This window comes from Rosa chinensis, chromosome 2 (genome assembly GCF_002994745.2).
Source record: "Rosa chinensis cultivar Old Blush chromosome 2, RchiOBHm-V2, whole genome shotgun sequence".
NCBI lineage: Eukaryota > Viridiplantae > Streptophyta > Magnoliopsida > Rosales > Rosaceae > Rosa > Rosa chinensis.
Genome location: NC_037089.1, coordinates 9,112,505 through 9,122,879, shown reverse-complemented (window position 1 = coordinate 9,122,879; position 10,375 = coordinate 9,112,505). Strand labels below are relative to the sequence as shown.

At 37.2% G+C, this 10,375-nt stretch overlaps 1 protein-coding gene across 1 annotated transcript; it reads left to right on the top strand.

The window, feature by feature from the left end:
- LOC112186208 (pectinesterase) lies at positions 1-9,068 on the top strand. The gene is made up of 3 exons (XM_024324571.2): positions 1-382; positions 6,561-7,166; positions 8,087-9,068. The coding sequence occupies exons 1-3, from the start codon at positions 37-39 to the stop codon at positions 8,776-8,778; spliced, it is 1,644 nt and encodes a 547-aa protein (XP_024180339.2). The 5' UTR covers positions 1-36; the 3' UTR covers positions 8,779-9,068.
- Positions 9,069-10,375: the final 1,307 nt, after the last annotated feature.

Sequence of the window (10,375 nt, the reverse complement as noted above, 5' to 3'; positions counted from 1 at the left end):
TATAAATCTCAGGCCCCATTCTCGGCTTGCTATAACATGCCAGTTTGTTTGATACCTCTAAAATTTGAGAATATGTTTCAGTTTGTTGTTTTAGGGTTTCTTTGGGTATTGGGAGGGGCCTCGGTGTCTGGGGCTGCCTTGGATAAGTACCAAGTGTATGTTAAAAAGGAATGCAGCTTTACTAGATATCCCAGAATTTGTGTTCAAACCTTGATGGGGTCGGGTGGTTCTGGGCACAAGGATCCTCAGCAGGTTGATATAATGTCGGCTCTTGTTAACAAGACAATTTATGAAACCCGGTTGGCCACCTCCGAGTTTTCCCAATTCAGCTCTCAATTATTTCAAGTCCATGAAGCTCAACCCGCTCGCGATTCTGTCAAAGGTCACTTTATGCTGATATACTCACGATTTACAACTGTATATATTAACCTTGCTTTACATTCGTTTACTCATTCATTCTTTAAAAATTAATTTGTGTTTCATCGTTTAACTTTATTTTTAAAGAACCGGGGTCGAAACCTCTCACACGCATCATGCACGCCCCAAAGGCTAAGTCCCACATATTTTTCACTCATTTATTGGGGTTGCTCTAGCCGTAGCTGTAGCTAGCTAGGCCATACTTGAGGGGAGCCGAATGGTGCAACAGTAAGGAACATATGCACTTAGGGTCCTTACTTTGAAACCCGGCCTACTACTACAGTGTGTTTGTGATACACACACACACGACACTATAGATTACGATAACCTAACTTATGGAAACAAATACCGAGAAAAAATCCATGTTGATAAGAATTTTGATAAAGTCATTACCAAATATAAAAAGATCACAAAAAAAGATCCATTTTAGTTATTTGACCGATAGAGACAACAAATTAAATAATTAATTAGTATAGCTTGATCCTACGTTTTTGGATCATGGATCGAGCCAAACAGCCTCTTTACCCATCTGGTATATTGTCCTTTTCGTTACGTGTTGGAATAGAAACTGATTAGATTAGTAGGAGAGATTTTATGAAAAAGATTTATTCATAGCATAGGAGAAACAACTTTTTTCAATACCCCCTCGTTATTTGAGAGAAGGCTTAAAAATGTGTATTGACATGAAAATTAGTAAACAAGTCAAAAATGAAAAGAAACAGCTAAATATGAAACGGGCAATTTTTGTGAACAATATGGTTTACCTTCAATTGCACCTTCAAGAAAAAATAAATATAAAAATAAGGAGCATTTTCCAAACAAAAGAAACTATTACAAGAATTATAAAAACAAAAGAAATTTCAAAACAAATAAGTTCTACACAAAAAGTAAACCACAGAAACATTGGTCGAAAAAGCACACGAGCGCACACACACACGCACATAATAGGGCATTTCTAGTGAATGATTCTTTCTTTTTTAGCCATTTTAAGAGATTGAGTATTTGACTAATTTTTCGATCACTTATCAACATCTCCACCGTTCAATTGTTAGGTCTATATGATACACACATAATAGGGCATTTCTAGTGAATGATCTTTTTTTTTTTTTTATAGCCATTTTAAGAGATTGAATATTTGACTAATTTTTCGATCACTTATCAACATCTCCACCGTCCAGTTGTTAGCTCTATATGATCAAGTAGATAAATTTTACAAATTTTCACCCAAATTGATAATAGTTAAGGCATTCAAAACTGTGATTTATAATTGTAAACATGAATGGTTCATGTTTGACAGATTTGATTCGTCCATTGATTTAATCTAATTCGATACCTTAATGGTCACCAATTTAGCTTAAAATTTACAGAAGTTATAAAGACCCGTCCCAAAATTTAAACAAAAGTAAGAACCTGGCCCAAACTGAATTAAAGAATCTTTACTGGCTGTAATTCAAAATTGAATTTCAAAAAGAAAAACACCATATAAGAAAATAGTTGTCAATAAATTAAAAACAGTACAACAGTCACAAAATGTTTTCTTTTATAAAGGATAACAAAATAAGATAAACTCTTACTCTCCATTGTACTCAACCCAAACTCTTCTGAAATGAAACAAACAAAAAACTTGCAAACACGAACACATGAGGAATGAGCAAAAAGTACACTCAGTGAATGACTCAAGTAATAAACCCGCAGTCACAAAATAACATCATTCAAATCACAGTTACAAGACTCAAAAAATAGTTAATGATAAAACCACTTTCCAAATATGCACTTACCAATAAATCCATCCCACAACATAACACCAAGGTATAATCAACGTGATCAACACGATGATCAAAATCAGTTCTGTAACCAAACACACCCACATGAAACACGATCAACATGATGATCAAAACATTTCACTAAAAAGAACCATGTTGCCACTGCAAGCTCATAAATCAATTTGAGATGCCACTGCAGTCCCAAAAATTTAGCTATCATATGGGAATGTCACTGCACACCTGTTAGCTAAAATGGGTTGCCACAACCCAAATGACTGTGCCACACATGGTCACGTCATAATAGTAATGTGCACATTACCAATACTACTCCTACTGACTAGAGGATTCTAAAATAATACATAATTTTCGTGCTCCCACCGCACAAATTGGGAAATCAATTGCAGAGATCGTGCCACCACTATATCATCGAAAACCGATCACCACTCATGTACTCAAATAGCAACAGAACGCTAGTAAACACTAAGCAAGAGACTTTAACAAATATAGTAAACAAAATCCTAAAGCAATAGATTTTAATAGAAAACCACTATTTCCACGTCTATAGATAGTTATTACAAATACCAATGACAAGAGATAACAAAGATGAAACATGAAATCAGAAGATTGATGACAAACTAAAAGTAGATAGAAAAGAAGTATTCTGAAAACAATTAAAGTAGTGAGCCTCGACTGTAGTGACCAAGTACTGAAAGTAGGAGCAGCAAAAGCAACCCTTCCCAATTTTAAATTAGAGGAATAACAGGCTGAAAACTCAAACCAACAGAACCAAAATAATTCTTTTAAACTAATAGGGAATCTGCAACAAACTCTCGGGCATACAAAGAGAAGTAACTTTCTTTTAGGGGAAATGATCATTTACCCAATTTCAGCTTAAAAATTGCCTACTTGCTCCACTAACAGGTTTTTAACCCCATTTACCCAAAACACTCTAAGGGATTATTTCCCTAATACCCAATTAATTCTTTTTTTTATTCTTTTGTTTTATTTTTAGGATTTTTTTGCCCTCTCCTTCTTTCTCACTTAGAGAGAGAAGTCATCCTCCACCTTACTGTGCTCCGGTGACCAGTCCAGTGACCGGAATCCGACAACCAGTCATCGGAATCCCGAATCCGACTGTCGGACTGGTAACCGGATTCCGGGGTCTGATTTTATTACCTCCCAATAATCATATTATTGCCCCCCCCCCCCCCCCAATAAACCTAATTATTTTGGTTAATGAATCTAGCAGCATTTTGTTGAAATGACCTATAATAAATGAACCACAGTTAAGACATTATTGCGGGGCAATAATCTGTCTATTGCCTCCCAATAGACCACCCCAAAAATCACCAGTTTCTATCATTGATAGATTATTGTACTTTAATAAACTCAAAACAACATAAGACTTATCAAAACTCTAATTTCAGTGATTAATTAACCACAATTAAGAAATTATTGGGGGGAAATAATCTGGCTATTGCCCCCCAATAGACCACAGTTTTGACGTCGTCTGAGACCTGCAAACGAAGCCCAGACCCGATTCCGGCGTGGAGAGCTTCCCGGACATCTGACGAACAAAACCAGCGAAGCCCAGAGGGGTTGGGATCGTGGAGTTGGATGGCGTCATCCTCTGGTGGTCCGACGGTGGGACAGAGCGGCGGCGGTGAAGGCCGTCATCGAACGTGGAGTGGTGGGCGTGGTGGCTTAGAGAGAGAGAGAGAGAGAGAGAGAGAGAGAGAGAGAGAGAGAGAGAGAGAGAGATAGACGAGGGGGGAGGAGAGAGATATGAGTGTAATTTGTTAATTAAAATGAGGGCAATACTGTCAAACACTGTTACATTGGGTAAATGGGGTTAAAAAAACTCTTAGTGAAGCAAGTGGGCAATTTTTGGGCTAAAATTGGGTAAGTGGTCACGGCCCCTTTTTACTTTTAACCTCCGGTGCCGATTTAAAATTTGTCATTTGCAAAACAGACGGGATTTAGCAGAGAGCCTAAACTCTCAAGAATAAGTGCCGGAAGAAAAATAAAACAAGGTTCACTGAGCACTTGCTTACTCTTGCTAGTCAAAAGATAACATCTGGGAAACTTACAGACAAAACTAACAAAATTGAACCAGTCCCAATCCAAAGTCACATAACAAAAACTAAACTATATGACAGTAAGTCTCACAACCTAGAGACCGTGCTATCAATCAAAGTAAAATCAACAAGAACATAATAACAAGTACACTACTTCAGAGAAGATAGAAAGCACTCACACAACACAAAACAACAGATAATAATTGAATCAGTACAAGTTCAAGACTGATTTCAAAAGCTAAAAATAAACCCAAGAGCTCCTTTAACAATCATTATACTGAAACCAAAACCCAAAACCGTTCAATTGATACAGAGCATAAACAACATAGTACCATTAATACAATATAACTGATAAGCATCGTATAAAGAGCACCCAAACTAAAAATCAACAACCTCAGTAAGTTCACATAACATCAAACACACAACATAACCCTTTATCAAAACGAAACTCTCACATGCCATGTCAACAGCAGCAAGGCAGTGGATATAATGAAAATAAAACAATTAACAAAGTAGAGAAGTCACTCACAGTAAGGCAAGACAAACAAAGACAGTAAACAACCCAAAACAAAGCCCTCCACTTCAGAAACTTTCTCCCCTTCTTCCTTTCTACAAATCTGATCACAAGCAGAAACCAAACTCTCAAATGTTCACCTTTGATTTTGAAAATAAATCTAAACCATCAAGCTTCTCCCCTCAAATCTAGAAATACCCAATTCGTAGCCTTAGTAAAAACCCAAAATCTCCAACTCTCTCCTCTTCCTCTCGCTCTTGCTCTGATTCTTCTTTCTCTCCTTTTCTTTTTCCTTCCTCTGGAATTCTCCTTCCTTTTCCCCCTTCACTCTCTTTCTTCCCTCTATCTTCTTTCCTCTCGCGTCCTTCTTCTTCCCCCTTCTCCTCTGTACCTTGTCTTCTCCTTCTGTTTTTTTTTTTGTTCCCTTCTCCTCTTCTCCTCTTTCTTTCCCGTCTCCTCCTCTCTTCCTGTCTCCCAAAAACCCCGTCAACCACCCCCTCAAACAAACCCCTCCAAATCCCTTTTTTGTTCTTTTAGAATGTCACGAAGTCCCTTCATATCTCTTCACAAAAACATAAATTAAATAAAAAGTAACAATAGATAGGGCTGTCAATTCCGACACGACCCTATAACACGACTCGAAACCCGCACGATATAAAGCGGGTCAGTTGTGGGTCAACCCGCCATGACCCATTTAATAAATGGGTCGGCTACGGGTTAACCCGCCAACACGAAGTGAACCCGTATAACCCGATTATGCTATACTTCTTCTTGAAATTTTGGACGTTGGGAGTATTTGATCATAGGATTAGACAATTTGAAATATTTTGCTTTATAATTATTGGATTTAATTATTTATGAATATATATAATTATTTATATTCTTAGTCTTTTGGGTTATTTTGTCTAACACGACGCGACCTATTTGTTAAATGGGTTAAGCGGGTTGGAAATGGGTAACCCGTTTAATAAATAGGTTGGGTTTGGGTTTGTATATTGCGACACGATAAATACCTTGACCCGACACAAACCCAACCCGACACGACCCATTGATAGCCTTAACAATAGTTAAAAACAAATATTTAATAATGAATATATATATATATAATATGTGTATGTGTATATATATATATATATTCTATATCTATATTGTTATTAAAAGAAGAGAGCTTGCTCTCCATAACTGATTTTTTGTACCAATTTACTCTTTATATATTAAAAAAATTTGAATCAGAAATAATCAATCAGAATAATAAAGTCAATTTACAAAATAAAAATAAAAACAAAATTAAAATAAAAGTAGTGGAAATGTGGTGGGGTTTCAACTCCCCACTACTTTTATGAGTTTTATCTATCTCCCTACACACTTGAAAAAAATAATAATAATAACTCCAATGTGTGTAGGCCGAATGCTAGTATATATAAATATAACAGAAAATTTAATTAGCAATAAAACACCACAAAATTTAAGGAACAAAACATTTTAAAAAGTCTAACTCAAAGACAATAATCCAAGTAAGCTTCAAAGTCGGGGCGGGATATCACAGAAGTTATCTATTCATGGAGTTTTATGAAGTAAACGGTAAAGACATCTGATCGAAAAGTGAGCCTCACAAAAAATTCTTAAAATCCCAAAAAAAGAAATTCTTTGAGTGGAATGGCCCTCTATATATATATTACTTAAGTATATTTTATTACGGTGCACTATGAATATTGACGTATACTCTTAAAATTTAGTAATTTGTAATAAATACCTAACGCATGTTTAAGTTTGGTGGTACGTATGCAGACCATTGTGAAGAGCTAATGACCATGTCCTTGAAGCGCCTAGACCAATGCCTAATAGCTCTCAAGAAATCTCCCTTGAAAAACAAGCACGACATTCAGGCATGGCTAAGTGCCGCCTTGACTTTCCATGAAACGTGCAAGGACTACGCCGCCGACCACGGCCTCAGCCTCACTAGCTCCGAGAATCTCAGGGTCGACCTTTCCAAGCGCATAGATTATGCCTCTCAGTTGGGAAGTAATCTATTAGCCCTCGTCAACCGTGTTACAAGTATCGGTGCGCCGAAGAACACAATTCGCGATAAACAAGCAGAGGTTTTTCCCAAATGGGTTTCGCCGAAGAACCGGAAACTACTTCAGGCAACCACAGTCAAAGCGAACGCAGTGGTTGCACAAGATGGATCAGGGAACTATAAGACTGTGTCGGAGGCTATTCAGGCAGCTTCAGGGGGTCGGTTTGTGATTTATGTGAAGGCGGGAGTTTATAAGGAAAAGATTAAGACTAACAAAGATGGTATTACGTTGATTGGAGATGGAAAGTATTCAACTATTATTACTGGGGATTCTAGCGTCGCTAAAGGTGCTTCCCTGCCTGGCTCAGCTACATTCAGTGAGTACTGATCTCTCTTTCTTTAATTTGTTAGCTACGTTTACCTCTTTCTGTTTGTGTATGTAATTAGAGTGTGTGTGTGTGTGTATATTGTATAATTACTATGTGTCGTTTGATATTTTAAACTCCAACAATACCAACTGATCGAAATTGGTGCTTTTCCTCCTCAAACCATATAAAAGAAGTTGCTTTCAATTCAAGTTTCAACACAATCATCAATAATACTCAATATCTTAGTGTTTATATTGGACCCCATTTAGATATGAAGTAAGATTCTTCTTTTTTGTTGTTGTTGATGTTGCACGTAAAATTCTCTTTATTTTTTTTTTTTTGGTACCTAATTGTATTTTACGCATTGAGTTTAGTAAAATGGTCATATATTGAGAAAACTAATACTAGAAAAATAGTGAGAGGATAATCATGGCACGTTTACTTACTTGGAATGGAAAACAATCATGAATCGGAGACAAATGGAATGGGAGAAGAAAGAAATCGGTATTGATTCCGGAGGATTGATTCCTAAACTCATTTCCCTCCTTCGTAATCAAATTCCTGAATATTCAGGAATCGATTCCTGATAAATAGGTGGGACCTACACCAATGCCGATTCCTTCATGTGTTAGTAAACACAATAATTCTTTTTCCCGGAATCATTCCTATTCATTTATGTGTTAGTAAATACAGGGGTGTTTTTACTCCGTAATCATTCAATTACATTCCAAGTAAGTAAACGTGCCCTCAATTTAATTCTACTATAGTCGTCTATACCATATATTACTAGCTACCTCCGCTTAGTTTTCATATTAACATTACAGCCTCGTCCTATTTCTAATTTTCTATAAGAAATATATATGGTACGGAGATACACAAAACTCTCAAGAACATAACATGATTTTCTCCTTCTTTGATTGCATGGGCAGCTGTAACAGGAGATGGATTCATAGCTCGAGATATTGGTTTCCAAAACACAGCAGGCCCTGATGGAGAACAAGCCTTAGCTCTGTACATCTCTTCTGATCACTCAGTTCTCTACAGGTGTAGCGTTGTTGGCTACCAAGACACACTCTACGCACTCGCCCTCCGCCAATTCTACAGAGAATGTGACATTCATGGCAGCCTCGACTTCATCTTCGGAAACGCCGCCGCCGTCTTCCAGAGTTGCAATCTCATCTTCCGCAGGCACAAGGGCTATGGTGTTATCCTGGCAAGCGGGAGGTCCGACCCGGGGCAAAAGACGGGCTTCTCCGTCCAGAACTGTAGGATTCTGCCCGGGTCAGACTTATCTCCTGTTAAACATTCCTACAGTTCGTATCTTGGGAGGCCATGGAAGGCCTACGCTAGAGCCGTGGTGATGCAGTCCAACATAGGTGACGTTATTGCTCCCGGTGGCTGGGTCCAGTGGCCTGGGGCTGAAGCTTCCAGGCTCAAGTCACTCTACTTTGCGGAGTTCGCAAACGTGGGACCTGGGGCTGGAGTGGCCCAGAGGGTGAAGTGGCCAGGGTTTCATGTTATTGGAGCTGATATTGCTGTTGAGTACACTGTAGGTAACTTTATTGGTGGAACTTCATGGCTTCCTTCGACCGGCGTGACTTTTGTTTCCGGCCTCCGTTGATCCAATAATTGGTTGTTACCTACAGTTGTCGGATTGATGATCGATGGTCTCACCACATATGCAAACCTTTCATAAGATTGCGACCAAAATCTACTAGATAATCATGCACGTAGTGTGCAAAATTTACAGTCCATCATCACTAGCGAATGGTAAATAAACCAGTTAGACCTGTACCTAGCTGGCGTTTGCTTCATCTTGTTGTAATTAGCGTACACTGTTCATATTAGCTGGTATGTTCAGTGTATCATATTTGGTTGATAAAATTAAGGGTTATTATCACAAATGGTACATGAACTTATCTTCTATTTTATCGATAGTACCTGAACTTCAATTTTGATCACAACCAGTACCCGAACTTTTCAACTTCATTTTAAATGGTACCTAAGGCCACCTTCGGTCATTATTCCGGCCAAAAAAGCCAAATCTAAAAATTAAAAAAAAATAAATAAATAAAGTTCAAGGCAAACCTATTATCAAAAAATCATCACTATATATGATCGCAACCCTTGAAATCATCAAAAATCATCACTATGATCGCCTCACATGCTGTTTTTAGTCTGAATATTGACCGGAGGTGCCTCTAGGTACCATTTAAAATGAAATCGAAAAGTTCGGGTACTGATTGTGATCAAAATTGAAGTTTAGGTACCATCGATAAGATTGAGATATAATTCAGATACCATTTGTGATAATAATCCTAAAATTAAATAGTTGTTGTGAGTTCTAGACCAATACATTTAGGTCTTACCTGATAATTAGAAGTTTCGTGAGTCACACTTTTGGATATGACATTTTGTACAATAATTTTTTCCTCATACCCGTCAATATCACTAAATCTTACGATTAGAATGCATTTTATGTTTGGTTATAGTGGACAGGAGAGAAACCTCTAAATTCAGTCTAATTTCTTATCATCTCTCACTCTTAAAGTAAGGCCCAGTTTAGAACAACTTAACTTAAATCATAAGCAGCTGTATTTTTTTTTTTTTTTTTTTTTTTTTGTGAACGCTATTTTTAATCAATTCTATAAGCAGCGAAAGCTATTTTTTACCAACTCTATAAGCAACAACTGAATGATGTAACTTTTGAAATAAGCTGCTTTATTTAATTTTACCAAACATCTTTTGCCACTTAACTTATAAATTAAGCACCTATTTGCAAAGCATAAGCTATGCCAAACTGAGTCTAACTCCAAGGGCTCAAAGTGCATTATATGTTTCAACTGCAATGCAAACGTACTGAGTCTTTGTTTCCAAACCTTCGTTTAATCCAACAAAAAGTATAAACGCAGGCCATCTATGCCAGAGTTCTGAACGAACGCCCGGGAATGCTAATGATATTGTTGATGCAGTCAATTGTTTAAATTTCACTGGCATTATCGGATTGGTGGGTGGAGATAAAAAATAAATAAATAAAACAATAAAAGGAAGAAGCTGTTATAAAGTAGAGAGAATAATAGGGAGGAAGTAAAAGTGTTCTCATTCAGTCTCATTAGCCTCCTTTATATAGAGGTGGAGTTTACATCAAAGTACATAACTAATGAGTATTTACGTGGACAGCCACATAGATAATAATATTTACGACACTTCCCCTTGGA

Coding starts and splice junctions, on each gene's coding strand:
- LOC112186208 (XM_024324571.2), top strand. CDS start 37: ATGCCAGTTTGTTTGATACCTCTAAAATTTGAGAATATGTTTCAGTTT. Junction 383..6,560: donor CGCTCGCGATTCTGTCAAAG/GTCACTTTATGC, acceptor GTACGTATGCAG/ACCATTGTGAAGAGCTAATG. Junction 7,167..8,086: donor GCCTGGCTCAGCTACATTCA/GTGAGTACTGAT, acceptor TTGCATGGGCAG/CTGTAACAGGAGATGGATTC.